A 16602-nucleotide genomic window follows, 5' to 3' on the forward strand; every position below is an offset into this window, starting at 1 on the left:
TAATGTCATCCTTTGCCATTCACTCTTCTACATTCAATATTTGTTTTTCTGTTTGATAAATTACGGCCAAAGAGAATTTTATTTTAACTCAAAATGCGTCATTAGTTTTAATTTTTCACAGTTATGTATTGAGTTTTTTTCTAAAGTAATTATTTGTGAGTTGACGAGAAAAATGAAAATGGAATGTTTAAAGCACAACTCAAATGAACTATTCGATTAAACTATATGCATATAGTATATGATTTTAAAAGTTTTCCACTGACATCTCTTTTGTTTTCTGTGTCACGGAAGAATCATAAGTTTTATCGTTTGTTTCCAGAAGTCTGTAAGCTGAGCTGCTAAAGAAAGAACCAATGGAAGAAGAAAAAGATCGGCAAATATAGGAACACGTACGTACGATTAACACCAAACTGAAAAAGTATAAGCAGTACATATGGACCAAAAGCTCAAGAAAGTCGTTGGAATTCACCTACTTTCTGGATGGTACAAGAATTAACAGATCCATATGTAACCATTATTCAACAGTTAAAGCAACAAACAATTATGGCCTACCACAAATCAATACATGCCCACTCATGAATATGGTCCAAGATCTTCCACATAAACGTCTTCATATTAACATAGCCATTCTCGCCGACTCTACTAGCCATAGACGTGTTTGTTCCATTGACTCTTGTTCAAATTTTATACGGTATTGCACTAATGTTGTTTGTCCTCCTACCAATTTCTTATTTGGATCCCTATACATAAAACGGTTTTATATTTGTACACACTGATTTATTATACTCCATGAACAGTATTTAACTTAAACAAATGAAGTAAGACCTCTTGTAGAGATTTGTACTTAGCGCTTCAAGACACATTCATTAAATGCATATACAAGTAGGTGTATTCATACAGCTACATTACATGTACATGTATATGCAAGTACGTATGTAGGTATAAATATCTTGTAAGCACGGAAAAGGGTAGAAAGAGGGACCAAAGGTTAGAAGAAGAGGTACGTGGTGCGATAGTTTTGATGATGTACACATTACATAACTTTTAATTCCACCGCAACGTGGTTCATTCCTTCACCGATCCTACGTCGTTTTCAAACCTTAACTCTCTCTTTCCATTTGTCTACTCTCTATATTAATCACCTGGGGTTTCTCCCATTCACTCACTCACCTTCTCTCACTCAAGGGTCCAAAAAGTGTTTTTCTCTTTTGTGTTCTTCTCTTTTCTCTTTTTTGAGAGAAGAGATGGGAAGGGCTCCTTGTTGTGAGAAGATAGGACTCAAGAGAGGGAGATGGACTGCCGAGGAAGATGAGATCCTCACTAACTATATCCAAACCAATGGTGAAGGTTCTTGGCGGTCTTTGCCTAAGAAAGCTGGTATGTTTATCTTCAAATGTGCAGTTTTTCTTTTCTTTTTCTAATCATGATCCATATATACATAAAGCAGTTAAGCGTTTAAATGTTAACATTCTAGAAACACAAGTTTTCAAATTAGTATACAAGCTAGTTACCATGACGTTTTCTTTTTTCAGTTTGACTTGTTTCTTGCATTATAACTTGGAAAATATACTCTAAATGATGCCTTCAGTAAAAAAAAAAACTCTAAATGAAAGTACGTTATTGATACATAGAAAATAAAATCACACTGTTTTTAGTTTACACATGGTCTAATAACAATTAAAAATGTGAAGGATTGTTGAGATGTGGAAAGAGCTGTAGACTAAGGTGGATAAACTATTTGAGAAGGGACTTGAAAAGAGGAAATATTACAGCCGAGGAAGAAGAAACCATCGTCAAGTTGCATTCCCTTCTCGGCAACAGGTCATAATCCATTTTATTGCACGTCACATCGTTCGCAGATTTACATGTTACACAATTTATACGTAATTCAGAATTTCTTCTTGTATTACAATTTTGCCACTCTGACTAGTGACTGTAAGTCTGTAAGGCGAGGTCGGTACAGTACAACATGTATTGTCAACTTAGAAAAGTGGTCTGACAAGTCTCCGATCCAATTGTTCAAAAATAAAAAATGAGAAGAACGGAGTGATCAAGATGATTAAATGTACTGTCCTGAATCTTGTGACTATCATAACAATGCAGCGGTAGATCGCTCATGGAGCGGTCCAACCTATCTATAGAAAATAAAAAAGTAAATCCATTAAAAAAATCTTAAGTAAATCCATCCATTAAAAACATATATAACCAATTTAACTTTTATCATAAGAAGCATTGGCATTATGCTGCTGTAGATCTAACTAAATTGATTGCTCTAGTTAACCTTGTCTCATGTGTGACGGCCATGAATACTCTCTTACCACTGTCAATGGTTAGCCGTTGTTTCTGTTTGTTTGTTTTTTTTTTGCTAAATAGGTTAGTAGTTGTTGGAACGTTCCAACCTTTTATAAAGAAAATAATTTATGTGTGTAATTTATGCACACATAACTAACTATATACCTTATACTAGGTGTTTTGCTTGCACATGCGGGCATAAAATTCTTATAAATACTTATTAGTTTATGTTTTATTAATCTAAAACTAACATAACAAGTTATTATTTATGGTTTTAAATAGTTAAATCAAACATCAAAGTATTTATATATGTCAAATATTTTTTTTATCAAAATATATACTTACTATTGTGTTAATTTTTTTTAAAATACTCATATCTTAGAAATAGTTTAGAAAATATCTTTATATAATTTTTTTGCTTGACTAATATTTAATTATCAATTGTTTTTTTATCTTAATTTTTTTTTAACTTTTATAAGAAAATATTATTTTCAGATAGCAACACAATATACATAAGAATAATCTTATTTTTATAATTCTATTATATTATTTTATAATCAATTATTTAATATAACATATAACATATAAACTTTATACTATTAAAATAAAAATCATTTTAATTATATATAAAATTCAGGAAAGATATTGTTTAAAATTCGTTTTTAATATAACATAGAAATTTAATATTATTAACATTAGTTTTTAATTATATACAAGATTCATCAAGGATAATTTTAAATTAATATATTAATAACTCAGCTAATAACAAATAATAAATTAATGATTTAGCTAAAACTTAATAAAAACATGACAAATAAGCAAAATTACCTAAAATCATGGAGAACATGACAAATAAGCAAAATCACTTTATAAATAATAGTATAGATATATTATCAGTTAATAAAAATGTATTATCTTTTGATAAAAAAAAAGTTATTATCTATATAAGTTGTGAGAAAAATTTGGTATTCTTTGTGCTTAACTTTTTGATTTGTGTAGATGGTCGCATATTGCAACACATCTACCAGGAAGAACCGACAACGAAATTAAAAACTATTGGAATTCACATCTCAGCCGCAAAATCTACGCCTTCACTACCGTCACCGGGGATGAGCACAGTCTAAAGGTTGACGATTTAGTCCTGAATAAATCTTCTTCTTCTTCCTTGGGTGCCAAGAACACGAACAAGACCAAGAAGAAGAAAGGAAGAACTAGTAGGTCATCCATGAAGAAACACAAGCAAATGGTGACGGCCTCACAATGTCTCCCACAACCTAAAGAGCTAGAGAGTGAGATCAGTGAGGGATGGAACAGCGGGAACTACGAAGGAAAGTCGTTGGGAGCGTATGAATGGTTGGATGGTGAGATAGAGCGGCTCATGAGTAGTTTCGTCTGGGAATGTGCTAGTGAAGAGGCTGTGATTAGCATGAATGATGATGACCCTGATCAGAACAAGGTGTGTGAGAGCGGGGACAATATTAGTTGTTGTGTGGATTTGTTTGAGGAAGAACAGGGAAAGCTTGGTAGCCTACACGTTGATCAAGACATGAATATTGAAAAAGAAAGAGAAGAGAGTATTTTGAGTTCGAATTCAAATGAAAGTGGTGATAAAGACTGGTGGGTTGGTCTATGTGATTCTTCAGAAGTTGGATTTGGGATTAATGATGAGTTGCTTGGTTGGGAGTTTCAAGGTGGTTTGACTTGTCAAACTGATGATCTCTGGGATCTCTCAGATTTTGGAGAAATACAGCAAGTGGATAGCATATGAGACTGTGTATAACCCGAAAAAACATCGATCTTTTTATTGTAAAGTCTAGTGTTTTGTTTGGTTATAGTGGGTCTTGAGGTTGTGTATTAGCTGTTCGAATGTGTTACGGGAGTTAATTAGGATATATAGCCTCTAGTTTAGACCAGTTTGAAGCACATTATGTTTGTTTTGTCGTGACTATTATCGTTGTTGTTTGTAGTGTTTGGTTTGTTTGTTGTTAGAGCATGTTCATTGCAATAACCCCTAAGTGGGCTCTTAACCAATATATTAGTATTTAAAGTAAGTTAAGAGTTTATGCTAAGAACCACCTAATTTTTAGTCCTCCAATGCTAGGTTCTTAAGTTAAAAGTTCTTTTTGATCAAAAAAAAAAGTTAAAAGTTCTTAAAAAAAACAGAGAATCCATTACAGAGAATCAAACACGATAGACACAAACATGAATTTTAATACTTCTGATAAACAGAGAATCCATTACATGAGAAACATATAATTCATTACAACAAACACATAGAGAAACTTAAACTTCTAAACGGAATACAACAAACAACACAGAAAGGAACTTAAACATAGATGACATAAACTTAAACAGACAACAAGTCATCAAACTTAACAGTAACAGTCTGTATATAAACATTCATATTGAATAAAAACTATGAAAGCTATCCCAAAGTGAAGATGCTGTGACTAACCTGTCTTCTGCAAAGTACACATGTCTACGGCTTGGCTGGTCCTCAGTACATTGCACTATCATGAGCTCTTCGGCATTGTACTTATTTATCTCTTCCCTGAAACAAAAACAAAGAGTAGGAGAATCTGTAATCTGCTAGTCAAGCTGGTTTTAATGTCACAGCCCTTAAACCAACAAATGTCTAAGAGGAAGCTATGCCTCGAACACTATCTAAGGGTTAAACCTTGTTATTGTCTTCTTGCAAGAATCATGTTCAAGGGCAAGCAAATTCAATTCCTCTAATGCATTGAAACTGTGTCAAGATCACAACAATTACAATAGATGCTACAAGCTTCAACAAACGAAACTGAAGATTACAGATTCATAAAGGCAATCAAAGGATTGAAAGTTCTCATTTTTCATCATTTAAAGTTCTCATATCATCATCCTACATTTCTGGTTCGAACCTGGACGACGTCCTCGACACGATCATTGCAGCAGTGAGCTTGGGGCTCACGGTGACCTTCCGGTAAACCCCACGGGCTCTCTCTCCTCGGCACTGGCCTCGTCTCGCTCATCCATTCACTTTTGTAAATGGGTTCCACCGAGTGACTTCGTCGACGAGCCGAGCACTGACGATCATCGAGGAGAGCGGAGACTTCGACGATTCTTCTTCTCCCAAAATCGGATCTCCAATCCCCCTCCTACACGTGTTAAGCAAGAGTCGATTCTTTAAACCCTTAATTAAGAGCTGATTCTTAATTAATTTGCCTTTTATCTTTTCTTTTAATTATAAAAAATACTAAGCAACCCACTTACACATGCTCTTAGGTTCTACTGATAATATTGTGAAATAATAATGAATATTTTGAAGATATTTGTCACATGATAGTGTTAATATAAGTGTAAACTCCCTCAGCGTAATAGTCTGATGTTTAAACCCCTCGGTTCACAAAGTCGGCGGTTTGGTTAAAGCCCTCCCTCCGATATGGGGAATGGAAAACAGAGTCCATGGAAGAGGAGTAGGCGCATATATGGTACAGTTCATCTTTCACTCAGACAGAGACCTCCACCACGTCTTTACCAGAGGACCATGGTTTGTCAATGGATGGATTGTATCTCTCGATCAATGGTCCCCCAACCCAGAGACTGATTTCCTCCGCAAGATCCCGTTCTGGATAAGAATCAGAGGTCTGCATGTTCACCTCCTTAAGAAGCAAGCGGTTGAAAGTCTGGTAGGGCCCTTGGGAAAGGTGGAGACAGTAGAGTTACACGCAAAAAACTCATCGTCAGTGGAATATATTCGAGCGCTCGTTTGGATAAACTCTCATGAACCCCTTCAGTTCAGGAGGATAGCAAGATTCAAGTTTGGGGAAGTGATTCCAACCGAGCGGGAATATGAGAGACTTATCAAAATCTGTTTTCTTTGCAAACGTCTCACGCATGATCAAACAAGGTGCCCACTTCAAGGCCAACCCCAAGGTCAACCCCTTAGAAGAAACATCCCAGCAAAGACGTTTGCGGAAGAAGGCTCTGGCTCTAGGAAAGGAACACAAAAAGGAACACAACCCAAAGAGGGCATAGTCCCCCGCCCTAGCCAGTCTCGCGCAGTCTCTACGAGAAGGACATCCAACACTTCAGGTCAAAGGAGGAAAACTGATAGGAAAGGGAAGGGCATAGCGAATGATTCCATCCAAGTATGGAAGCAAAAAGAAGTTCCAGAAACACCGAAAGGAACAAACTCGAAGAGCACAGGAGAATCCTCCGTTCCAGTCAACAGAAGATCGAGCTCCTCTGGAAAGAAAAACTCTTACTGTACTAGATCACCTTCCTCTGGTCCTCCTAAAGAGCCAATCTCTGTTTTTGAAAGGCTAGGAAACAATGAAGACATACCTCCCGAAGTATTTGGGCTGAATGCACAATTGGATCCAAGGAATAGTGGCTCCAAAGACTTATCAGCGCAGAAGGATTCCCACGAAGGAAGATCAAGCAAGGGAAGCAAAAGCCCCCCCCCCCCTCAGTTTTGAAGCGTCTTGGGTCCCTATCCAGAAGCTCCTCGGGGAAGAAAAGGAGTAGTTTGGAAACAACAAACTCCAAAAGACGCCGTCTGAACAACAGTGGAGATCGAGAAGCAAAAAAGTCCCGCATTGAAGCTCAGGAAGCCTCAGTGTTTCACAGGCTAAGAGACACGGTAGGCGATTCTGGAGGAAAGCTCTCAGGAAACCAATCTCATTCTGTTCTCATGGCAGCATCTCGCCCGAACCACTCTGTCCGTAGGATAGTACTGGGAAGTGGCAAAATCTTGGAAGAAGGGTTGATGGATAATTCCAACCCTTCAAAGTCAATATGAGAATTCTCAGTTGGAACTGTCAGGGGTTGGGGAATACCCCTACAGTTCGACATTTACAGGGGATTCTTGGTCAGTTTCCTCCTGAAATTTTATTCCTCAGCGAGACCAAAAACAAGAGAAGTTATCTAGAAAGTTTAGTGGAAGTTTTGGGTTACCACAATCTGCAAACAGTGGAACCCATTGGTATTGGAGGAGGTCTAGCAGTGATGTGGACAGAGAGTTGTAAAGTGGAGATACTGCAGACAAACAACATATTAATGGACTTGAAGATTCTCTGGCAGGACAAAAGCTTCTATCTCACATGCGTATATGGGGAACCAATCAAAGGGAGAAGAAGCGATGTCTGGGAGAGAATTACAAGAATAGGTAAACTCAGAACCGGACCGTGGGTAATGACTGGAGACTTTAATGAATTGATTGATCCCTCTAAGAAGATTGGAGGTGCTGAAAGAGGGGAGGAAGAAGGGAAAGATTTCAGACAAATGTTGAGAGCCTGCGGCCTATGGAACATCAAACACATAGGCTATCAATTCTCATGGACAGGTACAAGAAATAATGAGACAGTTCAATGCAGGCTCGATCGAACAGTCGCTAATCAGGAATGGTCTGACATGTTCCCTAAAGCCTCAGCTACCTACCTTCAAAAAGTCTGTTCAGATCATAGTCCGGTCCTGACCACCTTAGTGGAACGTTTATGGAAGAATCGCGCAAACTTCAAATATGATCAAAGATGGATCAAACGTGAAGGTTTCTCCGACACAGTTAATCAATCTTGGAAAAGACAAGCTTCAGGTTAAGGTAGTTTGCTCGGGAAGATAGCCTCATGCAGAAGAGATATATCAATCTGGAAACGAGGAGCAAAACCAAACTCAGCACTAAGGATCCAGGAGCTACATTCCAAGATTGATGAAGCAACAAGGAATTGTTTTGCGAACAGAGAGGAGCTAAGCAATCTGAGGGAAGCGCTAAACGAAGAATACTATAATGAGAAAAACTTTTGGAGACAAAAGAGCAGACTCAATTGGCTAAGATCAGGAGATCGAAACACCAAATTCTTCCACGCTGTCACAAAGAACCGTAGAGCTCAGAATCGCATCCTCAGCCTGTTTGATGAAAATGACGTTGAGTGGTTTGATGAGAACAACTTAGGGAAGATCGCTGACAGGCATTTCAAGCTTTTGTACTCCTCAGAGGATGTAGGGATTGACTTGGACAGCTGGTCTGACATTCCACCGATCATTACAGAAGAGCAAAACATCAGTCTGGTAGCTCCGGCTACCAAAGAGGAAGTTAAAGCCGCCGTTTTCGACATCAATCCCAACAAGTGCCCAGGCCCCGACGGTATGAACGGCTTCTTCTTCCAGCAGTTTTGGGAAACAATGAGCGAAGACATCTTCACAATGGTCAACAACTTCCTAAGCACCGGAAAGCTTGAAGATGGAATCAACAAGACAAATATATGTCTCATTCCCAAGAAACTGGAAGCAAAAAAGCTTGTTGATTTTAGACCTATAAGCCTGTGTAACATTGCTTATAAGATAGTTTCAAAGCTTCTTAGCAAGCGTCTTAAGAGTGTACTACCTGATTTAATAACAGAGACTCAAGCGGCTTTTGTCGAGGACAGGCTTATCTCAGACAACATCCTTGTGGCTCACGAACTCTTACACGCACTAAACTCTAACAACAGCTGCTCCAGAGACTACATTGCGGTAAAAACTGATCTCTCAAAGGCTTTCGACAGAGTTGAATGGTCTTTCTTGGCAAGAGCAATGAGTACACTGGGCTTCTCGGAGCTGTGGTGCAAACTCATTATGGAGTGCGTCTCCACAGTAAAATATCAGGTCCTCATCAATGGAAACCCGTATGGAGATATCACTCCTACAAGAGGAATTAGGCAAGGAGATCCTCTCTCTCCTTACCTATTCGTGATCTGCACTGAAATGCTAGTCCAAAAGTTGCTGAAAGCTGAGAGCCGGGGAGAAATTACGGGTTTGAAAGTGGCAAGAGGAGCACCAGCCATCTCACACCTTCTCTACGCAGACGACAGCCTCTTCTACTACAAGCAATCTGACGCAGAGCTAAATAAGCTAAATGAGATTTTACAGGAGTACAGTCTAGCGTCAGGACAACGGATAAACTAGCAGAAATCCAGTATCTACTTTGGGAAAAATATCCCCTCAGATCGTCGAGAATTAATCAAGCTGAAGCTCGGAATGGAGCAAGAAGGAGGAGATGGCATCTATTTAGGCCTCCCTGAGTCATTTGGAGGTTCCAAAGTTAGAATACTGAGTTTTCTCAAGCAGAGACTGGAGGAGAAAGTTGGTGGTTGGCAAAATCAATTCCTCTCTCCAGGCGGGAAAGAGGTACTACTAAAAGCAGTAGCACTTGCATTACCAACATACACCATGTCATGTTTCCTCATTCCAAAGACCATATGTAAGCAAATCTCTTCGGTTATGTCGGACTATTGGTGGAGGAATAACAAAGCATCTAAGGGAATGCACTGGAAAAGCTGGGAGGCTTTGAGTTCACCAAAGGAGAAAGGCGATCTTGGTTTTAAAGACTTGGAAGCTTTCAATATATCTCTCCTTGGGAAGCAATTATGGCGCATGATCACTCATCCTGAATCCCTTTTGGCTAGAGTTTTTAAAAGCAGATACTTCCGCACCTCTGACCCCTTAAACGCTCCCATGGGATCAAGACCCTCCTACGCATGGAGAAGTATGCGTGCGGCTCAGCAGCTGATCAGTCAAGGGGCCAAAGTGATAATTGGTAATGGCCGCAACACCAATGTCTGGCAGGAGAGGTGGCTAGGAAAAGTAAACAAGCGCATCCCATTGATTCCACAAAGCTCATTCCAGAGCAATATCGCCTCTTCCTATCACCACAGACGACAGTGAGCGACCTGATGTCTTCTTCTAAGAAAGAATGGAACACGAGTCTGATAAGCAACATGTTTCCTCTGGAAACACAGCTCAAGATTGCTCATATAAACCTCCACGGAGACAAAGGTGATGATACCTACAGTTGGGAGTTCACAAAGACCGGCCACTACACAGTGAAGTCTGGCTATTGGGTCTTCAAGAACATCATTGAGGCAGAGCATAAGGGCACAACAGTCGACCAACCAAGTCTTGATGGTCTCTACCAAAATATTTGGAAACAACAAACGAGTCCAAAGGTACATCACTTCCTATGGAGATGCATAAGTGACGCATTACCAACAGCAGCAACGATGAAACGCCGTCATATTTCAAAAGAGGGTAGATGCATGCGCTGCTCCATGGAAAATGAAACCGCGAATCACATACTGTTCCAATGCCCTTATGCACGCCTGGTCTGGGCAATGTCTCCCATTCATGCCCCGCCTAATGGTATAATGTCTGAATCGCTATATTCAAATCTCTGTCGTGTGCTGAGTTTACAGGCACAATACCCCCAAGAAGATGTAAATGCAGAGCTGATTCCATGGCTTTTGTGGCGTATCTGGAAGAATCGTAATGCTTTTGTTTTCCAAAACAAAGACTACGCTGCTCCAGATACTGTCAACAAGGCCATCGAGGACATGAAGGAATGGGAGGGAAGAAAGGAGGAAAGTGTAGAGGTTAAAAAACCTACAAGCAACAGATAGGTTTTCAACTGGAAACCGCCAATGCAAGGATGGATCAAATGCAACACCGACGGTTCTTGGAGCAAGGAACACCAGAATCAAGGCATTGGTTGGATAAGTAGAGATTCTACTGGTCGGTTGCTGTGGGCTGGAGCTCAACGGTATCGAGGAATGGGATCACCAATAGAAACTGAAGCAACAGCTCTCAAATGGGCAATGCAAACGATGTTGAGACTGGGATACACTCAGGTCATCTTTGAAACAAATTCTATGGTGTTAGCGAGGATGATTGCGGGAAAGGAACCTATTTGGCCAAAGCTCTATCCAATCATCCAAGAAATCTCCCATCTCCTCTCGACAGGCCGGAGCTATAGGGTCGAGTATTACTCACGTGATGGTAACAAGTCGGCAGATAGGATAGCAAAGGAAACTCTTTCTTTTATGAATTATGTTCCTAAGTTGTATTCTATGGTGCCAAGTTGGTTAAAACAGATCTTTGAGATGGATGTACCTATGCTAGGAGTGAACAATGATGTAGGTCCAAACCCTTTTGGTTAATGAAAAGTTGAAGTTGAGCCAAAAAAAAAAAGAGGCATGTTCTCTCTTGGTGTCAAGATTATATAATTTGCCATATGGGTCATATCCAAGTGTGACGCAATTTCTGATTATTTCCTTTGCGGTCTACCCGATCAACTTCAACACAACTCTCCGTACAAATCTTATTAGAAATATTTGCCTACTTCCAGATTGCTATATAATGCCATTTTATGGTCATTTTGGAAGCATGATGTTTAATTGAGCTTTTTTCCAGATATATTCATATATATACACAGCATCATCCAATAGTTAATGATGTTGTTTTTTCTAACAAGGGTTAGTTGAGTTGTTACGATGGTTTTGACTTTCATTAAAGCAATGAATATTTTTGATCAACTACATCAACTCCATTTACTGTATAAAATATAAATGATTATTTAAGATGATATTTACTAATACTACTGATATCTTGACCATTTTCTCATATTCATTAATCTTATTTTGTGTGATTTTTCCTCATTATAAAATGCTTTTCAATACAACCAAATATTTTGAATCCATTAATATACTGTCTCATTAACTCAGATATTAATCTATTCTCATACAAAAGTAAAAATGTATTTGCAGATCTACATCTCCTGCATAATCCGAATCTACATATCCTATAACTGTTGATAAAAAAAAAAGCATATCCTATAACTAAGTCACACTCTTCACGAGAACACAAAATATAAAAAGAAGAAAATAATGGTCTATCATGTACGAGTATTATATGACAAGAATCATCCAACTAGGACCATTAACGAACTATCACACTACATATTTTACACATCATCGTCCATGGACACTACTAAAACAATTTACAGAATTTTAATAAAAAATAAGAAAAGAAACCTTCGAATGTTTGGCCTTTAAGCAACCTTTGGCTGAAGCGATTCTACTATTCTCCTCCACTTTTTAACCATTTATTTATCAAATATACCAGCTGTTCCTTTTCTTCAATGCCTCTCATATAGATGTTAAAACAATGCAAAGTACAATTAACTTTCAAAACATGTAACGTCCATTTCTGAGACATTGACAATAGGCATGTCGAGAACAAGAGTACGAGCCGTGACCCATCAAGATCTTGTTCCAAGCCCTAAACTACCGATCTCAGCAGCAAAACTGGTATTTTCGTCGTGGTTTTGACCATAATCTTTGGTCTCTCCTGCTTTGTTCTCTGTCTCTATGCCGAAGCCACGAGATCTCAGGTACATTTAATTGATTATATATATATATATATATATATATACATATTAATCTCTCTTTTATTTTGATCATATTTTCAACATTGATTCATACTATAGAAATAGAAACCTTGCATCTCACATCTCAAGTGCGGTTAATAAGCTCAACTAGTTATAGATGGATTGTAAGTTTAAACTTATCGGATTCGAATTTGAATTCTGTGTCAGACTCCTATATACATGATAACATCACTTTCAAAAACCTATCCGGTCCTATGAGATGTTTAGAGTGTTCTTAGGAGACTTTGAAGAATTTAGAACTAATAAAAAGCCTGATTGGGTAATATTTAACTTTTAAAGCTGTAGAATTGTGTTAAAGCCTTCAAAGCTTTCAAAGCGAATTAACCAATCACAACCATATAACTTACATATGTTTGCTATGTGGCTCAATAATTATGTTACAGTCTATAGTATATCAATTCCATTACAGTCTTCTAATGGTCGGCCCGAGATATATTTTCAATTACTCGCATTTTCATGTAGGCAACATGGGTAAGCAGCACCTGCGTGTACAACGGTAGCGGTAAAACGCGGTGTGATTGCGTTCGTGGGACTAGCGGTGGCGATGGTGGGGTTGCGCATGTACTTAGGCTTAACATTAGCATTATGCTATACATTATCCAATCAACAATTGTTTAAAAACATTTAGAGAATCATTTACCAAATGCTAATGCCTTCTGGCCAATGCTCTCATATGAAACTTTTAGAAGAGTATTTTTATTTATAATTTATAAAATTAAAGAAAATATATAATTCATTCATTTATTTTATTTAATAATATCATAACTTTTTATATCAGAAAATAAAATTTTGATTTCTAAAATTAATTTACAATAAAAATATATTTTTAAAATAATATTTCACATTTAAAATATAATTTTATTTATTTTAAATGTGAAAAAATTATTTTTAAAAATAGATTTTTTCATTATAAAACTTATTTTAAATTAATATTTTTTGATATAAACATAATTTTTAAATTATTAAATAAAATAAATTAATTATATATCTTTTTAATTTTATATGTTAATATATATATATATTAGAAATATATTAAAATAGATATATTATATATTATACTAATTTTTATAATAATTTTAAATAGCATATTCATACTTCTCTACCAATCATCATATTAAACAGTTTAGCAAAAGCATACAACTCCTGCATCATATTGTTTCTATAGTATACTCCTATTGCTAATGCTAGTGCAGACCTTACTCATCGCAGTCACCGCATCGCCGCTTGTTCTGGCTACGTGGGATCCTGACTCTACTCCTGCAAAGACACTCACTTATCAAGCAGCCTTCTTCTTCGTCTCAACGTGGTAACTAGACTTATTCTAACGCAACAACTACTGTCATGCATGTTGGAAATAACATTTAAATTCCTGGTAGGCCGTTAAAGTCATTTGACACAGAAAAAATTATCGTTATTCCAATTTCTATTTTTCTTAGAGATTGCACAGTGTTACTAGTTATTGGAGTTAAAGAACACATGCCATATCAAATTATCAATCATCTCAAAATCCTAGGTTCAACAAAAACTCATAAACCGGTGGTTTTAAAAAATTATCTCATGTATATTTTTTATATTTTGTAATTGACATATAGAATAGAATATTTTATATTGTAGTATAGATGTTTGATAATAATTTTTTTTTGTACATAATATCATATTAAGAAATTTATAACTTGATGTAGTTTGATGTAATTGTACTATTCATATATTAACATGTTATTTTATTGTTAATTTATTTTAAAATGAAACAACATACTAGAATTTTTAATTTTTTTGCATTAGTTTTCTATGAATTATTATTATATGATATTTTGTTTTCTTGAAAATTGAACTCTTGAAATTTTTATATTTGACTAAACAAATAAGGTAATACTATATTTAAAAATTGTTTTATATAATATATACTATATATTTCAGTTTGTGTTATCTCCCTTACATGCGATTTAGTTAATATTTGTACAGTATTAATAAGGTCAATATATGAATATCGATTTGGTTAGATAAGTTTTGGAATTGTAATTAATTATTTTAAATTTATTTTAAATGCAGTGACATAATCTGTAAATAAAAAGAAATGTAAAAAGGAAGTATTTAATTTATTGTAAATTCAATGACTAAATGTGAAAATAAAAGAAAGTTTTTTTTTTATATTACTATTCATGTTTCCAAACAATTTCTATTTATACTATTATCCATATTTTCAAACAATACCAAAATATACTTCAGTTTTAATAATATAGATATATAGAATGTTGTAGTATAATAGTTGTAAACTATACTTCAATAAAATATATAGTTTGATCTTTTGTGTGATTTGAATTACTAGTTTACTACACTAGCATGACTTACCTAGTTAATATTCCACCCGTGTCAAAATGATCTATGTTTTAGAAAAAAAATTGTTTCTAATTGATACATATTTTACATTTTCAAATATATTGTGAACTTCGTAAACATTAATTATGTTTACTGAACTTTGATTGGTTAAAAATTATGGAAAATAGCTAATCACGAAAAATTATGCATTTATAGTTAAGAATTACGTGTTTTCTTAATATGTGTGAGAACTCTAAAACATACTTTATATTGAAACGGAGGGAGTAATATGTTCTAAATCATATATGTATATATATGTGTGTATTTGTATGTTTGTTCCTTTAAAGGCTTTGCTTTGGTGTTGGAGAGGTTCTACTGTTGGTGGGACTGTGGAATCAGGCTTGTTCTCAGCCGCAGGTGTGTTCTCGCTTCTAACCGGCTTTCTAGCCACGGGGCTTTACCTAATGGCTCTTCAAGCATATAGAATCTCTAATGACCTCGAAAATACACACAGAGTAATTCTCGAGGCATCAGTTCTTTATGCATCTCCTCCAAGATCGCCCACGAATCGGATGGTTACGGTAGCTCGAGAAGCTCCAGCTACGGTTAGAGATGAGTCGACTTCTTTGGGATATCATGTTTCTCTAAAGCAACTTGCATATATAGCGTAGTGTATATGTATAATAGTAGATAAGATACATAAAATTATTAATGAACACTGGTAATCCAGAAGAGAAAAAATAACAAATATATATTGATCTTTGTACATTCGATTATCTTACTAATGCAGGATGAAATGCTAAATTTACTTGACGTTCTAAAAATTATACAAATTTTTGTCGTGTAAATAAAACGAATTTGATTGATCAAGAATATAAACTGCGTGATGATTGTTATGTTCGGAACTCATGGTTAACGTCAAATCGAAATATGAGAATCAGAAGATGAATGGAGAAATCTCAATGTGATAGATTACATTGACAATGTCAAATATAGAGCGCAAGAAGACTATTTCTTATTTCCTACAGGTTTAAGATGTACATGCTTTCGATACTTCAAAAACTATTTATTATTTCGAGCATTGTCACTTTTTGACCAGGAAATTGATTATTCAACATTACACACACAAAACTCTATCTTATTTAGAACCATGCAGAATATTCGTAACATATGGTCTGAATCCATTATCTACCTGGCTATACTCCTTACCACTCGTGCCATCTCTTTGCTTGTTTGTTTCTTTCTCTCTCTATATGATTAATCCATACTTAGTATCTCAATTTTGCACTAAATCTCTGCTTTACAGTGGATCATCATCATCATCATCATCTACTGAAGGGATATAACCAAATGAATCAAATTATTTTAAAATTCGTCTATCTTTAACTTAAATAAAAGATCCATAGATTATATACCAAGATTTCCAGTGTCTACATGTGTTTAAAGCTACATTTATACCAGATGTTCATTAGTCTGCAAATATTGAAACACAAACAAATTGATATTTAATCTATGCTTAGTTTGCAACCATTCCTTCTTAATCTATGCACATAGTGACTACTGAGATTTTGAGTGAGTTGGTGTGCGTCACTCAGCATAAATACACACATACAGTACTCCAAAGTCAAACTTCGTAGACATCTTAGTCAACGGCTATGATCTAAAACTCGTGAATTATTGTCCTAACCATTGGACAAACCGTACTCTGTACCGTATCTGATCACACCGGTTAAAGTGCGCGCCCTTTTCTTTTC

At 36.1% G+C, this 16602-nt stretch overlaps 2 protein-coding genes, 1 long non-coding RNA gene and 1 pseudogene across 3 annotated transcripts; 3 read left to right on the forward strand and 1 right to left on the reverse strand.

Moving 5' to 3' along the window:
* Positions 1-98: 98 nt before the first annotated feature.
* On the forward strand, positions 99-4323 carry MYB111 (transcription factor MYB111). Its single transcript, XM_009153480.3, has 3 exons — positions 99-1377; positions 1692-1821; positions 3292-4323. Exons 1-3 carry the CDS (start codon positions 1245-1247, stop codon positions 4058-4060), a joined length of 1032 nt encoding a protein of 343 aa, XP_009151728.1. The 5' UTR covers positions 99-1244; the 3' UTR covers positions 4061-4323.
* Positions 4324-4485: 162 nt separating this feature from the next.
* Positions 4486-5169, reverse strand: LOC103875034. The gene is made up of 2 exons (XR_004448713.1): positions 4970-5169; positions 4486-4843 (listed from the first exon to the last, which is right to left on the reverse strand). It is a non-coding gene; the product is annotated as an uncharacterized LOC103875034 (long non-coding RNA).
* Positions 5170-10315: 5146 nt separating this feature from the next.
* On the forward strand, positions 10316-15656 carry LOC103875033 (annotated as a pseudogene).
* LOC103875043 lies at positions 10728-11243 on the forward strand. Its single transcript, XM_009153488.2, has one exon. The coding sequence runs from the start codon at positions 10728-10730 to the stop codon at positions 11241-11243; it is 516 nt and encodes a 171-aa protein (XP_009151736.1).
* Positions 15657-16602: the final 946 nt, after the last annotated feature.

This window comes from Brassica rapa, chromosome A06, assembly GCF_000309985.2.
Source record: "Brassica rapa cultivar Chiifu-401-42 chromosome A06, CAAS_Brap_v3.01, whole genome shotgun sequence".
In the NCBI taxonomy this organism is placed as follows: Eukaryota; Viridiplantae; Streptophyta; class Magnoliopsida; order Brassicales; family Brassicaceae; genus Brassica; species Brassica rapa.

Coding starts and splice junctions, on each gene's coding strand:
- MYB111 (XM_009153480.3), top strand. CDS start 1,245: ATGGGAAGGGCTCCTTGTTGTGAGAAGATAGGACTCAAGAGAGGGAGA. Junction 1,378..1,691: donor GTCTTTGCCTAAGAAAGCTG/GTATGTTTATCT, acceptor AAAAATGTGAAG/GATTGTTGAGATGTGGAAAG. Junction 1,822..3,291: donor CATTCCCTTCTCGGCAACAG/GTCATAATCCAT, acceptor TGATTTGTGTAG/ATGGTCGCATATTGCAACAC.
- LOC103875043 (XM_009153488.2), top strand. CDS start 10,728: ATGCAAGGATGGATCAAATGCAACACCGACGGTTCTTGGAGCAAGGAA.